The 23,250-nt window shown below is 51.5% G+C and overlaps 1 protein-coding gene across 2 annotated transcripts in view; it reads left to right on the top strand.

The window, feature by feature from the left end:
• Positions 1-23,250, top strand: part of LTBP2 (latent transforming growth factor beta binding protein 2) — a 99,056-nt gene that overhangs the window by 8,008 nt on the left and 67,798 nt on the right. For both annotated transcript variants that reach the window (XM_074327209.2, XM_088797403.1), the window contains exons 2-3: positions 733-803; positions 13,934-14,180. In XM_074327209.2, coding sequence (XP_074183310.2) covers positions 733-803; positions 13,934-14,180 — 318 coding nt within the window. The remainder of the gene's footprint in view (positions 1-732; positions 804-13,933; positions 14,181-23,250) is intronic.

The following is a 23,250-nucleotide window of genomic DNA, read 5'->3' as shown; positions in this document are numbered from 1 at the left end:
AGCCCCATCTTCCTACCAGCTTGCCACCTTATAAACCCCTCTTAAATAGAAATTCTAGGGCCCCATGCTCAGTCTTACCACGCACCAGCCTGCCCAAGGGCTAAGGCTCCTCCCAGTGTGCATGTGTTGGCAGCTGATGCATATGTATGTCCTTAAGACAGTTTTATGTGTCTTCTAGCTGCCCTTGGATTGTCATCATCTGTTGGGCAAGAACCATGGTGTTTATCTTCTGGTGAGAGGCAATGTAGAGTTAGAGCATGACTTAGAGTTGGGCCAAGTCAAGTTTAAATCCAGCTCTGGCACTCACTTATTGTTTAGCCTTGGCAAGTGACTGAACCTCTCTGAACTTGCTTTTTGATCATCTTCGTGTTCACGGTCGTTGTTGTCCTAGTGAAGTGCTTGCTCGTGTCAGGTGCTATGTATCCCTATCTCGTTTAACCTTCACGACAACCCAATCAGGCAGGTGTTTTCTGTGGTATTGTACAGATGGAGAGAGTGAGGTTTCCCAAGATCCTGCAGAGAATGGTGAGTCAGGATTTCCTATTAGATTTGCAGGATCCCAAAGAGCCTGGCTCAGGCTGTGCATCCTCCTTAGATAAGGGGGACAGTCTGCCCAGCCTGGCAGTGTCGTCCTAGGTTTTGCCTGTGAGAGAGCTGGACCATTCAGAGGGGCCCTGGGAATAGTCCTGTCTGAGCGTCCTTATGCCTGACCCTGTTTTGGTGACTCCACAGGAGGAACGTGTGTGGGGGACAGTGCTGCCCAGGGTGGACCACAGCAAACAGCACCAACCACTGTATCAAACGTGAGTGCCTCCACCCCATCTACCCTTCTCCTTCTCCCTCCTTCAGAGTGGGCTGGGCATGGGGACTCCAGAACCTGGAGCGAAAGTGTCTTCCCTAGTCTGTCTCCTGAGGATGCAGCTTCTCTCCACAGTGGAGGCAATGTACTGTGGGAGGGAGGAGATTTAAAAATGCCTCCAACTGAAAACACCTTCTCAAATACAATCAGCTCTCCTGTTTTTAAAGCTCCTGGCATTCCCTCCCTGCTGCCCCACTGTGTTGGCACCCCGCTTGTTCTGCCTGCAGGGTCCCTTAGGTGCCCACATGCTCTTGTGGTCTGTAGAATGTGGCTGGCCCAGAGCCTCTGCGTCGCGCATTTCCAGGGGCACCGTTCACAGTGTGTGCTATGGAAATCCACCTCTGTTCTGGCCCCGCTGGTCCTGGCCTCTGTCAGGCATCCTGCCAGGATGGTCAGTTGAGGCTCTGATTCCGTGTCTGGCACAGCCTTCTTTGGACTGCTCTGAAGCCTGGCTGGCTGGCCCCGATAGAGGAATAGAGAGACCACTCATCTTAGTTACGTGGAAACCAAAAAGTAAGGAAGGAGGGGCCAGGGGCTCTATGCCCAAGCCTCCACTGATGGTGTCGGAGGCAGTAACGATGAAAGAGCCAATACCCATGCAATACTCACTTTACGCAATGTGCACTTACATAGCCTATTTGGCAGATGAGGACATTGAGGCATAGACAAGTCACATGACCTAGAAATGGCAGGATTTAAATTCAGGTAACTTGACTCCAGGGTCTCTCTTCTTAACAACTGTATCCTGCTGTCAGTTGCCTTACCGTACTTTCTGGGCCTCACGTTCTATATCTGTGAACTGAGGATGACAGTGTACTACTACTACTACCACCACCACCATTATTATTATTACTACTACTACTAGCAGTCATAGTCTCACCACTACTGCTACCACCACCACCATCACTACCATTACTAGTACTACTGCTGCTAGTACCATTACTGCTACTACCACACTACTAATAATAGTACTACCATTATTAGTACCACGACCACCTACTACTACCATTACTGCTACTGTTTCTACTATTACTTTCATTACTACTGTTACTACAGATACTACTATTACTACTTCTACTCCCATTATAACTGCTACTACCATTACTACTAATACTACCATTTCTGCTGCTGCTGCTGCTGCTACTACACCACTAGCTAACAGCTGAGGATTCACTATGTGCCCAACACTGTGCTAAGCTCTTCACATACATATCTTAGCTAAGTCTCTCAATAATCCTATAACATGAGTATTCACTGATCGTCCCCACTTACAGATGAGGATACTGAGGCTCATGTTAGTTGGGAAACATGGCCAAGGATATTCTACCCCAAGTGCTGGGGCAGGGCTGGATCCAGGCAGTCTGACTCCAGAACCCTGTGTTCTTCTCTCCGAGGCTTTGTTCTCTTCCAACACCAACTGAGGCTGGGCCTTCTGGAGTTTGGAATCCCCACAGGTGATAACAGATATGGAGGTTTTAGGGAGCCCCTTGGGCCTTTCTCTCTCACACCCGGGGCCCCTTTGTAGCCCTTGTCAGCTCCTCAGTTCTGTATGACAGCTCCAAGAGCTCCCCTGACTGTCCCTCCTGGAACTGCCACTACCTTCTGCCAGACTGTATCCTGGCTGCAAAGCCTCAGTCTCACCAGCAACCCTTCCTGCCCAAGGACAAGCCCCCGGGCCCTTTGCAGTCTGCGGGTTTCCAGGTGCGTGACAAAATCTGTGTTGCTCCCAGCCCTGATGGAGGCCCTCATCTCTGGTCTGACACCCCCCAAGAGGGGGACAGGATGGGGACGAGGTAGAGAGATGGGCTGCTTCCAGTCCTGCGGCGATGGGGATTTTGGCTTCCCAAGCTCTCAGCTCTGCCTCACACCTCCTGGCCCTGACCTCTCCCAGTGTGATAATGAAGCTCAGGCAGAATCTTCGGTCTCTCGAAGGCTCTCCCGTTCAAGAAATCAAAATCCCAAACTACAAAACAAACAGTAAAGCAGATCTACTGCCTGAAAATTCTTTCCTTCTCAGAAACCCTGAATTAGTGGGGGCCGTCAGAGGACAGGCCCTCTGTGACTGGGGGAAGAGTGGCGGAGGGACGTTTCATAATTTTAAAGATGAAGACAGTGAACCTCAGGGAGGTAGTGACTTGCACAAGGTCACACAGCTCGTGAGAGGAGGATCTGTGACTCAAAATCAGTGACTCCCCTGGGAAAGAGAAGCCAGGGATGTGGGGAGTCAGGTGGTTTTATGCTCAACAGAAGCGCTCGGGCTGGGACCTGGTACCTGGTGTTTTTTTCAAGCACCCTAGGTGATTCTTGCCAGCGCTGAAGACACTGAACAGTTTGGCATCAATCATAGGAAGATCTGCCCTGGGGGGCCTTACTCAAATTTGAATGTTCCCCTGAATCCTCCGGGATCTTATTAAAGTGTAGATTCTGATTCAGCAGGTTCGGGATGGGGCTGGACAGTCTCTACTTCTAACAAGCTCCCAGGGGATGCTGTTCCTGCTGGTTTCAGGGACCCCACTTTGAGTAGCAGGGCCTTGGGAGACTCTGGAGGCCTGGGAAGGGATTTGGGGTTGGGGAAGGGGAGGGGCGTTGGTAAGTTCTAGCAAGCTGAGCAGAGTGTGGCTGAGGTTTGAATTGAAGCTGGAACAGGGTGGTTTCAGAGGGGGTGGGCTTCTCACCAGCTGCCCAAGGAGTCTGGGCACAGGCCTTGCGTCTCAGCTTCCTAACTTGCACGTGATTTTGCAGTGTTAGTCTCTGCCAAACTGGAGTTTCGACACTGGAAACTCGAGGTTGGGTGAGTCTGCAGATTGTCAGAACCAATGTGTGTGTGCATTCTAGTGCCCTAGCCTGGGGCTGCCAATACCCACTCCAGCCTGGGGGTCCTCACCCTGTTATTTCTCTCCCTGGCCCTCTCGCCCTGCTGCTCCCCTGGTCGTCCCCTGACCCACGCACGCAGGCTGGCAGCTCTCCTGGAGGAATTGCCAGTGGGCGTCAGGCTTTTCTACTTGAAGTCAGTTTGCCTACGGAAGGTCTGTGTACTAATTAGCGAGGCCTGTGCTGTTTGCTTGTTGCTGTCTTGCTGCTAATGAGCCTAACAAGAACCACGTAGGCTGTGGGGCATTGGCCCTGAAGGTCTGGGTCCCGAGATCTGTAGAATGTGGGGCTCTTGGCTCTGCACCCTGTCAGCTGGCTCTCCTGCTTCCCCCAATGGTTTGTGTCTCCCTCTCCCCTCCCCACAGCTGCCCTCTTGGCTGGCGCCAAGACTGGCAATGCCCGGGAATGCTCATGACTCTGTCCGAGCAGTTTCACACATATGGGGTGACTCCTCGGCCAGCAGGAGAGGAGGGTTGACCACGATGGGTGTGTGACATCCTCCCAGTTGCCAAGAACGAAGTCTAGTCCCAGAACCATGTGGTGACTCAGTCCATCTCCTGGTCTCTCCAGATATCTGTGGGTCCAACCCAATGTCCATGCTCAGGGAGTGAGGAGCCCTTGCCCCTGGGCTACCCCCTGGCCTCCTCTTGCCTCCTCTCACAGAATCCTAGGTTGCTGGTACATACAGACCATCTCCCTGACAGGCCCCTTCCTTCACCCTTGCCAGTCACTGGACCTTGGGGAGTCACTATGTCCACAGGTGGCCATTATTGGAGCACAGCTCCTCCCTCCACCTTGGCAGGGTCTTGAGCGGGGCCCTCATCTCTTCCTCTCGTCTTGGTATCTGCCTTTCCTTCTGTGGCTTTGCCAGCTCTGCCACACCATGTATGTGTTTATGCATTTGTGGAGACAGCGGACTGGGGCCTGCCCGGCCCGCTCAGCTGAGGACTGGAGAGGGTGGGGTGATGGGGTCCTGTTTACAGTTAGGGCTTTTGGAAAACTGTCCAGTCTGTCCATACTGACTCACCCCTATCACCACCCCGGTACACACACACAGGCTTTGGGGGCTTCTGAGGCTCACCCTGGAGAAGATGATTTGAAGAATTCTTTGAATTTGTCTCCACCTAACTGCACAGACACTGCGGCTGCTCTGGAGAGGCCAGAGGGAGTCCCTGCAGCTGTTGGGGAGGGGGCTAGGTGGACTACATACCCCCTACCCCCAGCAGGAAGGCGCGAGCTTCAGAGCATGTGCTTTGGATTCTGGTGACAGATTCAAGGAGTCATAGGCTTGAATCCCAGCCCTGTGTCCTCAGGCAAGTGACTGGTCCTCTTCTAGACATGCAGCCTCAGCCATACGGTGGGTATAACAATCTACTGTATAGAGCCGTTTTTGAGGATTAACAAAGATATTACTCAGTAGCTCTTACAGGGGGTCAGGACTTTATATTATTAATTTTTAATCCTCACAACCACCCTATAAGTTAGATTTTATCTTTATTCCATTTACAGATGAGGGCAACTATTTGTCCCAGTCTTATAGCAGAGCCTGGAAGTTTGGCTGTTGTCTTATTCTAGATCCAAGAGACTGTATTGCCGGCTCCACCAGTTAACTACGTGGCTACGGCAAAATGCTTAAGCTCTCTGTGCCTCAGTTTCCTCTCCTGTAAAATGCGGCTAATGTTAGTGTCTCCTCACAGAGGTGCAGGAGACAAAGAGATGATGCAGGTGAAGGTTCAGTTCAAGACCTGCTATGTTCTATGTGCTCTCCCCACATTAGGCTTTGATCTGAGGGCAGGGACTGTATCTCCCGGCCCCCTCCCCCCACATGCTGCACAGTACGTGGCAAGGGTTCATTGAATACAAAGTAAAAGGCTCAGTAAGTGTGGACCGAATAATACAGGGCCTGTCCCAGGTCTGTGTCTGCGACCCCAGGTCTGTCAGTCCTGCCGGGAACTTCCCTACATGTTCAGAGACCCTCAGGAGGTCCTGGGAATTTGCTCATGTCTTCTTGGTCCAGAGCCTCTGCGTAGCTTTCATTCTGGTTCATATCTCAGTGCTACGAGGGCTCCATCGCTCCTGATCTGGTCTTCTCCTTGGCTTCCCTGAGGGAGCTTCCCTGAGCCACTTATCCCAGCCCTGTAGTGACCCCACCCCAAAGGGAAAGACTATGGCCAGGGGGGTAAGAGCCCCAACTTTGGAGCCAGATTCCCTGGGTTCAAACCCTTGCTGCATCACTTACTAGCATGGTGATCTCAGGCAACTGCTTGGCTACTCTCAACCGCAGTTTTTCCCTATGTCGAATGGGGATGAGAATAGTACCTGTGTTAGTTGTAACACTGAAGAGAAGAGATACATGAGAAGAAATTAGCCCAGGGCCTCGTAATGGTAAGTGCTGAAGAAATGTTAGGGAAACAGGTCAGGGCAGGGGTATGATTTGCAGGTTCTTCACTGGTTAGGAACCACCAAGAGACAGAAGCTGGAGCCTCTGCATGGCTCATCCCTGTATGACCATCCTGTGAGCCTCAGGAGTCCATGAGAGTGGTGTAGAGGAAGGAGGGAGGTGGCGAAGGGGGAAAATCACATGACCCAGCTGACACGCAGGGTGCAGTCCCAGCAAGAGGCCATCCATCTCCCCACCACCACTGCCACCTACAGGCGCCTTAGGTCTTTCTGGTGAGTAGGTCCATGCCCCCTAATTTAGGAGCTGTTCTTACCCAGGTGCCCCCTGAGGCCGGGGACTGTGACCTGTCCATAGCAGCGCAGTGTGAGCCTTCTCTATCTTCTTGACATGTGTTTGTTAAGGGACTGAGTGTGTGTATGATTCCATGGGGGACCTGGTAGTTTCCTCCACTCGTCCCCAGCTGCCTCTTCTTGCCTCCGTAGCTGGCTTCTCCTTTTCTACCCAATGTCTTAATGTTGGGCTGCCCCAGGACTTTCCCCAGATTTCCCAAATCCCCTATGTGAAGGGGGGGCATGGGAGGCAAGCCAAGCATTCATTGCCACCCTGTTACTGAGCACCAGTAGGCACCACGCCAGACAATTAACATGCAGCAATAATACGAGTAGAGCAATGCTCTGTCTGCCAGGGACCACACTAAACACTTCCAACCCCTTCACCCTGTGAGTGGCCGTCGTGGACTCTCTGTCCGGGTCCCTCCTGCTGCTGTCTTTCCTCTACCCAACAACGACATGTGGCTTCCCAGAACGAGTCCTGGGTCCTCTTCTGTTCTTTCTCGCTGCACCGCTCCTGGAATGACCTAATGCATTCCCATGGATGTAAACATCGTCTCTGGGCTGACGACGCCCCGATTTATGTATATCTTCAGCCAGACCTCTCCTCCGACCTCCAGACTCCTTCGTCCCACTGCCTACTCGACATCTGCTCTTGAGGCCTCGCAGACATCCCCACCTCAGCTTGTCCAAAACGAGCTCGTGGTTTCCTTCCCTCTGAGCCAACAACCCACCCAGGTCTTACCTACCCTATTAAAAGCATCCCTATCTACCTGAATGCTGGAGCCAGACACCTGGGGGCCCTCCAGGACAATTTCCTCTCCCTCGGGCTTTATGGCTAATCTGTCACGGGCCCCATTTTACTTACTAACTTTCTGGGGAAACTGTCTGCTTCTCCCTCCTTCCCCTGCGTCTCCTCTAGTCCAAGGCTCAAGCATCCTCTCTTGTGTGACAGCAGCCACTGGCTGACAGCTCATCTGCTGTCCCCCTTACCCTCCAGCTCTTTCTCCATAAATTAGATTATAACACATCCCTGTCTACACCTTCCTGCTGTAGTGTATCCAGCCTCTTCTCTCAGCACTCACCCCCTCCCTCACCCAATCCAGCCTGGGCTCCTGGAATGTCAGCCTCCGGGCTGTCGCACATGCCACTCTCTCTGTTTGCTTTCCCTCCTCTCTTTATGAGGCTGGCTCCTTGTCATCTTTCCAGTCTCTGTTTCAAGCTTCCCTCCTCAGAGGAGCTCCCCATAACCACTCAGTCTAGAGCTACCCCCACCAGCCTTGTTACTCTGGATCTCAACCCCTCGACTGTTTTCACCATAACTCATATCCCGATTTCTGGTCCTCTTGCTTGTTCACTTCTTGTGACACTTGACAGTCTGTCTAAGTTGGAAACTCCGTGAAGAAGAAGACATGTCTGTCTTGTTTACCATCCTAGGCAAGCAGTATCTATAGGATGCACAGTCATTTTCTAGACGAGGACACTGAAGCTCACAGAAGTGAAGAAACTTGCCCAAGGTCATGCAGTTGGAATTCAGAGCAGCTCTCTTCTCCGTGCTTCTGCCCTGGCGTTGGTTGAGTTGCAAGCAGAATGATGTCCTCCAGCCCTCCCAAGCTTGTACTGCTGCAGAAGGGCTTGGATGGCTCCAGTCAGCCTTAGAGCTGTCTCCCAAGACCTGGAGCTGCTCCCCTGGGAAAGACTGGTGCCCGGGCTCATCCCGGATGGGGGCTGCCCCAGGACCCCATCCCATCCTTGTTTCATCTCCAGGGACCCGTCCGGCAGTAAGGCCTCCCAAGTCCTGCCTCCTCCCAGACAAGGAAGGTCCTTGGGGCTGTGACAGGGTGGGTGGTGACTCTTTTGCTTAGGAGCAGGAGCTAGAGGCAAACCCAGGCCTGAACCCTGGGCCACAGTCTTGCCCGTGGTCCCCCTCTTCATGCCTGCTGGAGCCCGTGGGAATTGAGGCTGCCCCCTGGCCCAGGCCCCCAATTGGCCCAGCACTGAGGCATTTGTTAATGCAATTAGCAGGGCGGTCCATGCTGACGGGCTGAAGGCCAAGGTCTGACTCACACCTCCCCTTCCTCCCCTCCCTCCGCCAAACAGTAGAGGCCCACTCCGCCTGCCAGACAGCGTCTGCAGAGAACATGCGAGGGGCCAAGAACGGCATCTTTCTCTCATTAGAGGCTTTTATGTGAACACAACTGCTATTTTGGAGCTGGGCGCTTGGCTGGCCCCTGAGCCCCAGTGCTGTTTCTAGCCATCGGAGATGCAGCCCCAGCATAGCTGTAGGGGGAGCAGGGTGAGTCCTTAAGGACCTGACTTCTCCCGTAACCTGGGGCTCAGGCCTGAGGTTGGGGCCTCGGGACAGAGACCCTGGGCAGAACTGGGGTCTGGAAAGGACAAGACCCCGGGTGGATTCTAAAGGTGTGTGGGGGCCAGACAAGGATTTCCTTGGCTTTAGGGATCTCTGTCATCAGGGTCCCCTTTCTGTGGAAACCAAAGGTCCAGGCTGGGAAGAAACAGCTCAGGACAACAGATGAACCCCTCCTCCAATAAGTGAATTCCACTGGCAAACTGAGGTCTCTAGGTCAGGGTCGAAGGTGGGGCGCCCAGGGAAGGACTGAGGTGGGTAGAAGACTACTGTCTGCAAAGCCCTCTGGGTGTGGAAGGGCTTCGGCCCCGTCCTGAGGGAGGATGTGGGTAGCTCAGGGGGTAGGTTCTTAGTGTCCCACTGACACCAATTTTAGGAAAGATGGAGGTTTCATGGGGGAGCTGCTGAGCTTTAGGGGTGGGGGTGCTGGGTCCAGAGTCTGATCTCGAGCTGGGATCATCTTCCGGACAAGAAGGGATGGCACTGGAGGCCTCAGAGGAGGGCACAGACTTAAAGGGCCCACCCTAAAGTCAATGCCTTACCTAATGGGTTATAAGTGGAGGGAGGAGGTATCTCTGGGGCCCAGGAGAGACAGCTGATGACAAAAGACCTCCTTGGGGGCTGAGAGACTGGAGGTAGAGAGGGGCTGTACTGAATGCCGGGAAAGCAGCCTTGTCTCTGCACCACAGGGCTTGGTCCATCTTTCTAACCGGAGCCTGTGTGGACATTGCCTTTCTCTGGGAAAAGGGTCATGGCAGCCTCTGCCATTGGGGTTATGGTAGGTGTTTTTTCTAAGCTTTGCAGTGCTGTCCAATAGAACTTTCTGTGATGATGGGCATGTCCTATGTCTTCCTGTTCAACATGGTAGCCATGAGTCACATGTGGCTATTGAATCCTTGAAATGTGGCTAGTGCAACTGAGGAACTGAATTTTACATTTTATTAAACAGTAACCCGTTTCATCGTAAATAGCCACATATAGCTCATGGCTATAGCATTAGACTATTGGACAGCACAGCTTTAGAGAGTAAAAAGTTCTTCCACATCCATGATCTCTGTTGAGACTTACAACAACTCTTTGAGGCAGGAATGATCAGACCCACTTTATGGATGAGATAACTGAGGCACTGGTTGAGACATCTCAATGAGATGAGATGTGCCCAAGGTCGCGCAGCTGGGATGTGGCTAAGCTGAAGTCAAACAAAATCCTGATTCCCGATGCCATGTTCTTTCTGCTACCAAGTGGCTGATCACAGAGACTCTGAGCGGATGGTAGGAGCAGCCCGCATAGTGGGAGCTGTTTCCAGAATCTCCCCTAGGCCTGCCCATTCCAAGTTTGGGCTCCTCCCAAAGGTGGGGGTTTTGTGTGGAAAATCTGAGCAAACCTCTGCTTGACGGTTTTGGAGCAGAGTGATGGTAGAAGGGGCACAGCCAGGAGGCAGGGGGTTGGAGGAACAATGCCTTCTATTTCTTACTTTCAAAGCAATTTTGAGAGTTTTCTTTTTATTCCCCTCTCTTTTTGGCATCCTGCTAACTCACAGAGCTGAACTCCCAAAGCTGAAACTTTCCACATGCCCAGTCCGCAGTGAGGAAGAGAGTGCCAGGGGAGTGTGGAAAAGAAAGGGTTCAGGAGGAGCCCAAATTATGAATGGCTAAAGACTGGCATTGGCAAACGGGCACAGGGAAGCTGGTAACAGCATCACCTTCTGGTTGTCTGAGGATGCCAGCCTTCAAAAGGGAGAAGCCAGGGTGTCTCCTCTATGGCTAAACATGGGCATCGTGACATCATGCTTGATAACCCTTGACCAATAATCAATCAACGAAGATTCATTAAAGCCACATACCCCATCCTGGGGTAATTTCTCAGCTATAAGGCATACTCTTTGCTGTTGAGGTAAAATGGATGGGATGAGGCTCCAAGAGTAAAACATAAAAACTTCCTCGCCCTCCACATTTGAGAATTTTCTCTCTTAGAATTCTCGTAGCATTGCATGGAACTGTCTCTCCTGGACCCTCAGCTTTTCCTTCTTTGCTTTATGCAACAGCCCCTGCCATCAGGCATTCTGAGATGGCTGATTTCTTTTCAGATACTTCAGTTTTGAAATCGGAGCTCATTTGACAGAGGAATGTTTTTGCTCCAGTCTCCTTTAAACAAAAGGACACAGGACTAGTATCGCCCCCTCCTTCCCAAAAGGGTCCCAAACTTGCACCAGTAAAAGATCTGAAAACATCTGATGCATCAAAATATAGTAGCCAGCTTTCCATTTTGCCAAGTGAGGATGTTAGAGAAACAAACTACCATTTGCCATCACCTTTAATTAAAAAAGAACATTTTAACACCCACCAGGTAAAAAAGACAATCTCAAAATAAAAGACACTTTTGAAGTGGAAATAAATAGCATTATAGAAAACTTTTTATTTTTCTCATTTTATGACAGACTAGTAAAAATTGTCCTAAGAACGTACCCTTGCACAGGCAGGCACTTGGAGCCACCATTTGAAGGTGGCTTTTGGGGGAATGGAGAGAGAAGAGAGGAGTTTCTTTTCCAATCCCATAATGCTAAAGTTCAGCTCAGAACAAAACACTTCACCACTTTAGTGAGGAAGTCACTTCTTGCTGAGACTTGTGAAAACAACATAAGAGCGGATACAAATGAAATCAATGAGGGCTGGCTCAACACCTCTGAAACCCCAAAACTTGCTGGAAAATCTTTCTTAGCAGATCTGGCCTCTGCACAGGTTTGTAAATGGTTGATCCAGAAAGGTTATCTTCCCAAGCAGGTTTTTCCGCCAAAAAAATCTGGCTGGTTTGGAAACATTTTAGAATTTTTATTTACCATGATGTTACATGCATACTCGTATATAAATGCCATACTATAGTGCCCCCCAACCACCCATTTTCCATGAGCTGTTCATTGTACCCACCAAAGCTTGCCAACACTGGTCTGCACTAAGGACCTAAGCCCCCACATGGCAAGGCGCTTCTGTGGTTATGAGAGCCCACCTCTGGGCAGAGCTTCTGCCATGTGGGGACGACTCTTGTCTCTGCAGCCCGTGGCGCCCAGTCTGACCAAGAGAAGGTGCTCACTAAATGTTTGTGGAATGTATTAGCAGATAAGGCAGAACCAAAAGTAAGCGAGTCACCATGAGGCCCAGGGATTTGGGACCTTGGGTTTTAGTTTTAGATAATGGAAGATCTTTTTGTTAAAGTCAAGGGTGGGCCATTCTCAGGGCCTAATACGGGAAGGATGGAAGCTAGATTGGTGACCTTCTTACGGGCTAGGACCACCCACTGAGAAGAGAAAGCGACACCTAGACTGGAAGAAAGGACATGACCTTCCTGTCACCAGTGCCAGGCTTTGAGTCTCTGTCAGCAGAGAGGCATGGGTTTGAGGGACTACAAGTGATGCAGCGCTTGTGATCCACGTGGGAAACCATTCAGGCCTTCCCTTTCTACTTCCTGCCTAAAATAAGCCAGGGCGGAGATCTGGCCTGGGCACACCTCCTTCCCCAGTGTTTGCTGGTCCTGGTTTGCCTGCAGGGCTTGTGTCTGGTGGTGGTGCCAGGGGCCTGGTGGGTAGTGAGGTGGGGGCTGCATCATCTGCCTCTGATTCCCTCGCAGACCTCACATAGTCTCCCATTCTGTCACCAGACCCCCGCCTCCCTGGGCCTCTAGCACCTCGTGGAACATGCCATGTTCCTTGCATCCTCCAGAGCTTTGCACTTGCCTATGCCTCTGCCTGGAAGAGTCTGACCAGATGTCTGCCCATCCACCTCCTTTGTACCAGTCGCATCTCACTCTTCAGAGAGGCCTGCCCTGACCACCCCATCTGAAGTGCCTGGTTGGGCACAAACGACTCCATCACATGTTTAATTGTCTTCACAGCTCATGATACTGCCTGAAACAACATTATGCTGTTGTTTTCTTTGTTTCTTGGTCCTCCCCACTCGCCTGCAAGCTCCACGTGGGCAAAGACTTTGTCCCTCGTGCCTAGCACACCATAAGCGTTCAGCAAATATTTGTTGAATGAATGAGTGACAGATGGAAGAGACAGTGGATTTAGAGGGTCCCGTGCTCTCCTGGGTTCCTACCTGTCCCCCAGGGAAGGCCCTAGGAGAGGTGGGCAGGGCCCCACTCTCTAATGTGTGTTCCTGCCTGTGACTCTCCCTTGGCTGCTGGTCACTGGAGGTGGCTCCAGATTTTGCAAGGTGATGAAATGCAGTGAAGAGAGCAGTCATGGGCCCTGTGGCCAGTGCTGGCTTGGCTGAAGAGGAGCAGATCCAGCCCCACTTTACCCGTAGGCTGGACCCAGAGCCCAGGTGGCAAAATCCTTCTAGTTCCCAGTCAGGAGTTCCACCACATGCTATGAAGGGTGGGAGCTTCAGAGCAGTTGTTCTGAGAAGAGGAAGAAGAGGAGAGATTGTCATGCTGAAGATGCCTTTGAGAGACCCTTAGAATCCCCACAGCCTCCTCAGCCTACCCCTCATGTGGGTCATGAGGAAACTGAGGCTCAGTGAGGTCAAGGTCACACAGCTCATGGAAAATAGAACCTCCCCCACTCAACAACTGAAACCCCCTGACTTTCAGGCCAGTGTCAAGCCCTTTCCCATAAAAGAGACTCATTCATTCTTTCTTTCTTTCTTTCTTTCTTTCATTCATTCATTCATTCATTCATTCATTCATTCATTCATCATTGAGAATCTATTCTGTGACAGTCTCTACTCTAAGTCCTGGGGCTACAGGAAGGAATAAAAGAAAATATCTGAACGTCTGCCCTCATGGGACTTCCAGTCTGGTAGAGAGACAGATGACAAAACGCAAACTCTTAAGTGCATAACACAATATTAGGAGGTTCTGCTAGAAGTGGCGGTGTGAGCGGCTGCACACCTCTGGTCATTCAGTCTTTGATTGGTTGTCCAGAGATGACAGACGAACCTCACCCTAAGGCCTGTAGGTGGAGGGGAGAGCGGATGGGCCCAGGGAGCCTCTGAAGCTTGCAGTTAGCTTCCTGCTTGAGTGAGGAAGGCCAAGCAGCACAAGGCAGGAGGCCCTCCTGACAGGTGGGAGTCGCCTGGCCCCGCCTTCACCTCCCCCTGTTTCCCCAGCTGTGTGCCAGCCACCGTGCCAGAACAGGGGCTCCTGCAGCCGGCCCCAGCTCTGCGTGTGCCGCTCTGGCTTCCGTGGAGCCCGCTGTGAGGAAGTCATCCCTGAGGAGGAATTTGACCCCCAGAACTCCAGGCCAGCACCCCGACGCTCAGCGGAGGGTTCACCCAACTTGCGTAGGAGCAGCACAGCCAGAGAAAGCACTGCGGCCAGAACACAGCCACTGGCACCGCAGCTGCCACCGGCCAGGTAAGTCCCCTTCTCTCTCTGGAGGGGCTTCTTCCTCAGGACTGTTTGGTGAAGACTTGATGCAGAAGGCCGGAGTTGTTCTTCCTTCCACTCTCCCCTCTTGTCCCCTTTCCCTGCCCCTGCCAGAGATGTAAAGAGCAGGAGAGCGGGTATTGGGGTTGGCCCAGGCTTTGCCAGGCAGGGGTGGACTAGGGAGGTTGGAGGTGGGATGTGAAATTTTTACCCTCCGGGTCCGGGGAGAAAAGCTTTGGAGGGCATGTCCCTGGGACCAGGCTTTCTTTTGTTTTCTTTTTAATTTTATTGGATAATATTGGGGAACAGTGTGTTTCTCCAGGGCCCATCAGCTCCAAATTGTTGTCCTTCAGTCTAGTTGTGGAGGGCGCAGCTCAGCTCCAAGTCCAGTTGCCGTTTTCAATCTTTAGTTGTGGGAATTGAACTGGCAACCTTGTTGTTGAGAGCCCGAGCTCTAATCAACTGAGCCAGGGGTGTCAAAACTGTGGCCCGCGGACCAACTGCGGTCCGCAATCCATTGTTAGGTGGCCCGCAGCAAATTCCAAAAATATATTTAGTTTACTTAAATAAACCAGGTGAGGCAATACGTACTTCACCTCGAGTGAGTGGCCCGGCTGTTTGTGTATTTTACCACATATGGTCCTTGGTAAAAAATGTTGAAAAGTTTTGACACCCCTGAACTGAGCCATCCGGCCGCCCCTCTGGAAGCTCAGCGGCAGCTCATTGTCTTCAATGTAGTTGTGGAGGGCGCAGCTCACTGGCCCATGTGGGAACGAACAGGCAACCCTGTTATTCAGAGCTTGCGCTCTAACCAACTGAACCATCCAGCCGCCCTGGGACCAGGCTTTCTTGTTTCCAATCCTGGCGTTGCCACTTCCCAGGTGGGTGACCGGGGGCAAGTTGCCTACCGCTCTGGTTCCTTGTCAGTAGGGTGAGGACAACGATAATAGCCGTCATCATGGGATTGTTGTAAGGACCAGGGTAGTTAATATAAGGAAAGTGCTTAGAACAGTGCCTGGTACATAGAAAACCCTTTATAAATGGCTCTTCCTTCTCTGCCTGTGGTCTCTGTGATGCAGGAAGGACTCCTCTGCCAGAAAAAAAACCCCTTCAGTTGACTCACCACCCAGTGCTGACCTGTCTCCTTGGAGGGGAAGAGAAGGATGTAGGGGAAGGGAGTAGAATAAAAAGTGGGCAGAGGGAGTGTTCATGGGCAGGATTCCCTGGCTTGCTTGCCAACCAACCTGGCTCGACTTTTACTAGCTCAGGACAGGAAATCTGAACTTTGTAAACTGGTCCATTTCTAGGGGGTTATGTTTTTCTTTTGGTTTTTCAGGTTAATTTTTCCATTTACTTCCTACTTAGGAAGTTCTTTGTGAAATGTTGCAACCTTGGCTAGCTGAACTAAGGGGGGAAAGGATTTGCCCTCTCGGAGGCTGGGAGAAGCAGGGAGAGGAAGCTGACCTCGGAGTCAGGTCCCCAGCCAGAAGGCTCAGGGGAGGAAAAAAAGGAGCTTGAGATTGTCCAGCAACTCTGAAGTGGCGGGGTGGGCTGACCAGGGTCTTGGTAAGGTAGGTTCCAGGGCCCTACCACCCAAGCAGGTAGTTTCCAAAAACAGCCAAGAGCAGGAAGAGCTGAAGGATGATCTCAGATCAAGGCCTAGGGCGCTCCAAGATCAAAACCAGAAGAGCCAAACCTTTCAGCCAAGGCCCTGGGATGCTGGGGCAGACAGAGGGACAGAGCCAAGTGGCCAGGTGGACAACACAGGGGCAGGTGAAAGGCCTGGTATTGGCTGTGAGCGGGTGGGCAGGGCCTGAGCCTTGTTCTGATTGGTCCTGACTGAGACTGCATTCTAAGGTGGGTGGGCGTGGTATGAAGGCATCTGAAAGAGCCCCAGAGGTGCCTGTTCCAGGACGCGCCAGGTGCAGGGTGGAAGCAGAGTCCTTCCATCTGGGCTTTCCCCTTGCAAGCTCTCTTCTGGGCTTGTGCGGTTCATTCATTTTCTAATACACTGATCTCCTGTGTATGTGCATGCGTGTGAGTGTTGGGGGGCGGTTGCTTAGTGGGTCATTCTGCTCTCGCATCCTTGAGTCACGGGATGCCTGACATCCCCTGCCCCATCTTCCCAGCCCGTCCTGCTCCTCACATTCTCCAAAGCCCACTCCCACTTCCTCCAAAAAGCCCGAGTCCTAACACGTCTACCCAGCTATCTGACCCCTGCAGCACACGCGTGGTACACGTCCCTGGGGGTCTGTGCCCTGCGTCTGCTGTCAGACTGTGTGGCCTGTGCCCTGGAAGGCAGTGACTCTGTCTTGCGCTCTGTATATCCCCACAGCTCCTCCCACAGTCCTAGCTTATAGAAAGCACCCGGTCTGCATTTGCAGTCTGTCACTTGGTCCATACTGACGAGTTGGCATTGAACCCTCACCCTGTCCCTGGAACCGAGGGCATGGCCCCCGGTACTACTCAGAGTGCAAGAGGAGGTGAGGCTCCCTGTGTCACTAGCACTGTTTACTCTGCCTTGGGGTGGTCTGTTTATTTGCTCGCTGGACCAGGAGCTCCAGAGAGCAGGGACTGTGTCCTACTCATTCATGAAACTGGCCCTAGTATCTAACAGTGCCTGGTCCACTGTGGGTGCTCAATCAACAGGAGTAGTGAATAAATGAATGAGGCTTGATGCTGGGGTGAGGAGGAGGCTGGGAGGGAAGGAGGATGAGCTATGGGAGCCTTTGATTTCCCAGCAAAGGTTTTATGTGTGCAAGAGGCACTGGAGAGGAAGGCCCGGGGTGAGGTCTCTGGCCCACAGCAGGGCCGTCCTCTTTGAGCTTCACGGGCTTCCTGGCCAAGGGCTACTGTGATGTTTTTAATGAGCTGCAGCCTCCAGGCCAGCCCAGTCTCTCTCTGCCCTAGGACCTCAATGCCATGAAATCTGGAAAAGTCCGAGTGGTCCACTGTCGGCCCAGCTGTGTTTTGCTTTGGGAGGCCAAATCTCACTTGCCTGGTGGTGTCAGACATTTCCTGTGAGCTTAGCCAGGTTTCCCAAGCAGCTGCTGGCCCCTCTCCTGATGGCAACTTGGACAGGCCCTTGGTGTCCAGCTAGAGGGGGTGACATGACTCAGGGACATTCTAGAAGTGAGTGGGGAGTGCAGAATGTCCAGGGAGGGGAAACACTGCAGGGATTGGTGATGGCCAGAGGCCGTCTGTAGAACGGCACTAGACAGAGCCCAAGAGACTGATGTCTCAGAAGGAGGAGCCAGGAGAGCATCCGGCAGCAGGCAGGACGCCCTACAGAGAGCCAGACATGGATTGATGTTGTACAGCTGCATCCTGGGCTGACTACAGGGGCCTGGAGAGTGCTTTTGAGCCCTTGGTCTAGGTTTGTTTCCCAAGGCTGGGCAGAAGGCCTCCGCACCTGGAAGCAAGAGCCAGGCATCTGGGGCAGGGCTTTGAGAGATTGGGGAAGATTGTGGCTACAACCACCTGGGACCAGCAGGCCTTGGAACCACAGTGCTTCTCAATCTGCAATGTGCGTGTGAATGATCTGGGAACTTCACATGCAGCGTCTGATTCCGCAGGTCTGGGCTGAGCGTCAGCTCTCAGGTGGTACTAATGCTGCTGGTCCACGGACCACGCCTTGAGCAGTGAGGGTCCAAGCCTAAGCTTTTGGACAATCCCGGGTTCTGATCCTGCGTTTATCACTCATCAGCTGTGTGACATTAGGCAGCATCCTAACCTCTGTGAGTCAGTAGTCTACACCGGATAGGACTGCAGGGAGGATTAAATGAGATCCTATGAGGAGAGCACTTAGTGTGGTGCCTGATTTCAGTTAGTGCTCAATACCTGTTAGCCATCAGCTGGCTGGTTCTCTTTGCCATTAAGACTTGAGTGAACAGGAAACTGTGGCAAAGGGCAGACAGAAAACCAGCATATGTGCATGCATGTGTGCGAGCTCACGTGTGTGTATGTGTGTGCAAAGCTGCTCCGGGGAGAAGGCAGAACCCAGCCCCAGCCTCAGGGAGCCATGACTAGCAGATGTAGCAGTAGAACCAACGGTGGCTTTGGCTGGTTTTGTTGTTCCATCAGGACCATCACACCAGCTCTATGGGGGAGGTGGGGAGGGGAGGTGTCATGACATTTCTCAGAATGGGAGGGACTTCCATTGGGTTTGCACCTTGGCCTGGCCTGAGGACCTGAGCCCTGGGGACATCTTAAGCAGGCTTAGTCAGTACTTTGGCAGCAAGGGGTCTGGAGGACAGTGTTGAGCAGGGCAAGTGGGGGTGGCAGGGAGGTGTTTGGGCAGCTGTGGACCCCATGGTGGTGGTTCTCAGTCGGCAGCTTCCCCAGAAGGCAACTGGACTCAGTCTTCTTTTTCCTGATCCCGTCTCTCTCTCTCTTTCTGGTTCACCTCCTCTCTGTGGACCTCTCCTTTTTATCCCCTGTGTTCGTTTTGTGTGGCTGCCGTAACAGATTGCCACAAATTTAGCAGCTTAAAACAATGCAAATGTATTATCCTACAGTTCTATAGGTCAAACCTCAGACATGGGCCCCAGCAGGCTAAAGTCAAGGTGTCCTGGAGGCTCTAGGGGAGACTCTGTTTCCTTGCTCATTCAAAGGTTGACAGGATTCAGTTCCTTGCAGTTGTAGGACTCAGGTCCCCGTTTCCTTGCTGGTTGTCACCTCAGGGTCATTCATGGCGTCTAGAAGCCTGTCACATTCCTTGGCTTGTGACCACCTTCCTATCTTCAAAGCCAGCAGCTCTTCATGTTTTGAATCTTCCCTCTTCCTCCTTCTTCTGCTGAGTCTCTCTCACTGACTCTTCTGTCTTCTTCCATGTCTAAGGGCCTATGTGATTACATTGGGCCTACACGAATCATCCCTATTTTAAGGCCAGCTGGTTAGCAATCATAATTTCCTTTTGCTGTTTAATATAACATGTTCAAAGGCATGACACCAGGGGACAAAGATCGTGGGGGCCAACCACACCACACATTGCAGCCCATTCCAGCTGGCACCCTCCATCTGAAGTATAACAGCTCCCCTTGTCAAGAGCTTGTCACGGGGTGGCCCTACATGATCTAGCCCCCAAAACTTTTCTGACCTCTCAACAACTCTCACAAATCACTCCCCTCACTCACCCTGCTTCTGCCATACCAGCCAACTGGTGTTTCCCCAAACATGCCAGAGATGCTTTGACCTCAGGGCCTTTGCACTTGCTCTACCCCTCCCTGGAGAATTATGGTAATTTCCCAGGGCTGCCATAATGAATTACCACACACTGAGTGGCTTAAAACACCAGAAATTTATTTTCTCACAGTTCAGCAGGCCAGAAGTCCAAAATCAAAGGGCTGGTAGGGTTGTTTCTTCCAGAGGTTAGAGGGTGAATCTGTTCCATGCCTCTCTCTGGTGGCTCCTTGCAATCCTTGGTGTCCCTTAGCTTGTAGCTGCATCACCCTAAGCTCTTCCTCCATTGTCACATGACCTTCCCCTCTCTCTCTCTCTCTCTCTCTCTCTCTCTCTCTCTCTCTCTCTCTCTGGTGGTGGTGGTGTCTTTCTTATAAGGGCACCAATAATTGGATTTAGGGTCCACCCTAATCCAGTATGACCTTCTCTAAAGCTAACTAATTACATCTGCAAAGACCCTAATTCCAAATAAGATCACATTCACAGGTCGGGGGTTAGGACTTCAACACATCTTTCTGGGAGACAAAATTCAACCCACATCAAACACCCTTCCAGACACTCCCCCCTTTTAGGTCTTTCCTTCTCAGTGAGGGCCTCCATGTTTACTCAGTTTAAAACTGTACACCCCAATCTCACTTATATGCGGAATCTAAAGAAAAGAATAAGTGAATGAACTAATCAGAAACAGTTTTGGAAACATGGAGGAAAAACAGAGGGTTGCTAGAGGGGCGTGGGGGTGGGGATAAGGGGAAGGTGAGAGGTTTTGGGAACGTACAGAGGGATAGTGGATGGGGGGAGGGGGGTTCACACAGTGTGAGGGATATAAATGATAAACGTCTAAGTTTTGCTTTGTCTTGTGCACCTGAAACTAATTAAAAAAATAAATAAATAAATAAAAATTAAAAAAAAAACAAAAAAACAACAACTGTACACCCCAAACACTCCCTCCCCTATTTTTCTCCATAGCATAATGTCTTATATATTTTACTTATGTCTTTGATTTATGGTGTTTCTTACCCCAGTAAAATGGCAGGTCCAGGAGGACAGGGGTTTTATCTGTTTTCTTTGCTGATGCATCTTCAGCACCTCAAATACGACTGGCCTAGAGTCAAGCTGAGAAAAATATGTGCTGAGTGAACAGGTTTGGCGCTCTACCCACACTATCTTGTTTAATTCTCACAACTCCCTGCAGTGGGTTCCCAAGGTCCCCACTCTATTGATGAAGCACAGAGAGGTGAAGTTACTTGTCCCCACTCCTACAGCCCAGCCTGGGACCCAGGCCTGTGCTGAGCTTTTGTCTGTGTGGACAGGGTCATTAGTGCAACTCCTGCCAGAAGTCCAGCCTTGGGGTTGAGTGCTGGGCTGCTGAGCACGTATGTCATGTGTGCCTATATGTGAGTGGTCGCAGGACTGGCTGCTTCAGAGGAGGCCCCGACATTGTTCCGTCCCCACCCTGACATGTGACCTTTAATCTGCTGTTGCTGAGACTGAGTCCATAGGTTTCCCCTGGGAGTGCTGTTGCCTCCCTTCACCGCAGGCCTTGCCCAGGCCTCCTGTGGGATGAGGGGGAGAGACTGTCTCCAAGGGTGGCCTCTGCCAGTGTGAGGGGTTGCTGACATCAATCACTGATCTACCTCTCAGTAGATCACTGTCCCTGGAGCCGCTGCAGGGGAGACCCAGGCATCCCTTCCTGATAGAATGGCAAGGAGTAGTCCCAGGAGATTGACGACTCAGAATCAGAAACTAGGTCCCTGGGGAGAAGGCAGCTGGACATAGAAGAGACACTGAGAAGGTGCAAGGAGGCAGCCCCAGTGTGTGTGTCGGAGGGCACTGGGCTTTGGAGTCAGGCCGAATTTCAACCCTGGTACCTGCACAAACTAGTTATACCCATCACATCACCTCAATGAAATCGGTTTCTTGTCTCTGAAGTGCAAAAACTGATGCCATCTCATAGGGCAGTTGAGAGAATTCACTGACATGATGCCGACAGAGTGCTTGCTAGGGTACACAGTAGGTCTAATACATGTGAAATCTCTTACCCTACCTGTCTATTCCCATGTGTGTGACAGGTTTTTCTCTGCCGCAATGTCTGGGCTTACAGATGGGGAAACTGAGGCAAGACAAAGGTTGGCAGCTAGGCTGTGGGTCTATCCTAGGAATCCAGGAGCTCCTGACTCTGGAAGGCTTGCTGGGCCTTCTGAACCTGGCTCCTGCTCCGGGCACCTTCCACCTGCCCCCTTTTTCTGCTCTGGGCTTCTGCTTGCTCCTTTGGGCAATATGACCTCGCGTTTGCTCTCCCTCCTTCTACTCAAGTCCCTTGAACCCAAGACCAGTCTCCAGTATTCCCCTGGGACATGATGAGAGACCAACTCATGCTAAGAGAACTTGGAGAAGTTTTTGTGAACCTTCTAGCATGAGTCCCTTGCCTTCCCTCTAGGCCTCAGTTTCCCCATTTATAGATCAGAGGGATAGAATGGATCTTCTCTGAGGTCCAGAGTTAATGATTGCAGATGCTGGCCTTCAGCTTGGCCATGTTCCATCCCCGATGGTGAAATGTGCTTGCTTCCTCCCCCTCTACCTATTTCCAAGGTCGTGACAAGGACATGTGATGCCTTTCACCAGGGTAGACCTTAGCTATCCCTGACAGTCTGGCTTCAAGTCCTCCTTGGCAAGGCTGCGACGGGGTTAAGCAGCCCACATCTTTTATGCTGTGTCACCACTTCCTCAGCTGCTACTGAGTGGGGCCTCCCTGCTGGGTTGACTCAACCCCTATAATCTGACTGAGTCAAGCTTTTGGGACCTCTGGGAGTTGAGCGCCTTCCTTCCTTTTCTTTTTTCTTTTCTTAGTCTTTTTTTTTATTTTTTTCTCAATTGTTTTTATAACTCTGAGCCCCAAGCTTGCCCCCTGGGGTTTTTCTGGAATTTCCCAACCCTTAGGACCTTGACTACACTATTTTGAAAAGACTTAGAATTAGGAGACCCAATTTTGCTTCCAAGCTGGGCTACTACCCAGCCTCCATCATGGGTACTTAACTTCACTAAGCCTTAATGTCTCTATCTGTAAAATGGGAAGGATAATTCTTTCCTCACTGGAATGTTGTAAGGATTAACTAAAACAATGTGGATGAAAGGTTGCTTTGTGAACTGTAACTTGCCTTGTAAATGCTGGTTATTATTGTTATTCAGCAGTTCTGACAGTGGGCTGGGGTATTTGCTTGTGTCTCATATGTGAGTGGATAACTTTCAGGAGAAACTCCTCATTGAGGCCCTCCCTCCCCACCTTTTCACGGTTTTAACCTTAGAGTTAACCTTAGCGAAGGACACAGCACCAAGAGGTGTGCTTCACATCATAGTCTCTGTGACGGGTACCCCAACAGTTGTGCAGTGCACAACCTGTGCAGCTGTATGTGGTGATCCCGGCCCTGACCCCTTTCCAGGGCACAGGGCCTTCTAACACCTCGCTTGCTCCCCACACAGAGCAAGTAGACAGATTCAAGGAAATGGTGTCTGCTTTCTGCACGCTTCCTCTTACCTTCCTCCCTCTCCTGTTTAAGCTTGGAGGTAGACATCTGGACGAAGGTGGCCCAAGGCAGCCCCAAAATCTCTGAATGAAGACCGAATGACTCTTTTCCAGGAGTCTCCCAGAGCTGAGGATTATCAGGACTCTTCCCTAGGTTTGTTACCAGAGAGGGGCACCCTCCCAGCCCAGCTGGCCCCAGCCCTCTACAATCTCTGAGACATGCTGTTCACCTCCTATCGGCCCACAGCAAAAGGAGGGAAAAACCTATGAGCCTCTCCCTCTTCTAATTATCCTTCTTCATCATCACCATCCACAGGGTTCATTGTTCCCTGTGCTAAATGCTCTGTGCTAAGTATT

This window comes from Rhinolophus sinicus, chromosome 3 (genome assembly GCF_057876585.1).
Source record: "Rhinolophus sinicus isolate RSI-liver-muscle chromosome 3, RSI-T2T, whole genome shotgun sequence".
NCBI lineage: Eukaryota > Metazoa > Chordata > Mammalia > Chiroptera > Rhinolophidae > Rhinolophus > Rhinolophus sinicus.
This window is presented reverse-complemented; position numbering and strand designations above follow the sequence as displayed.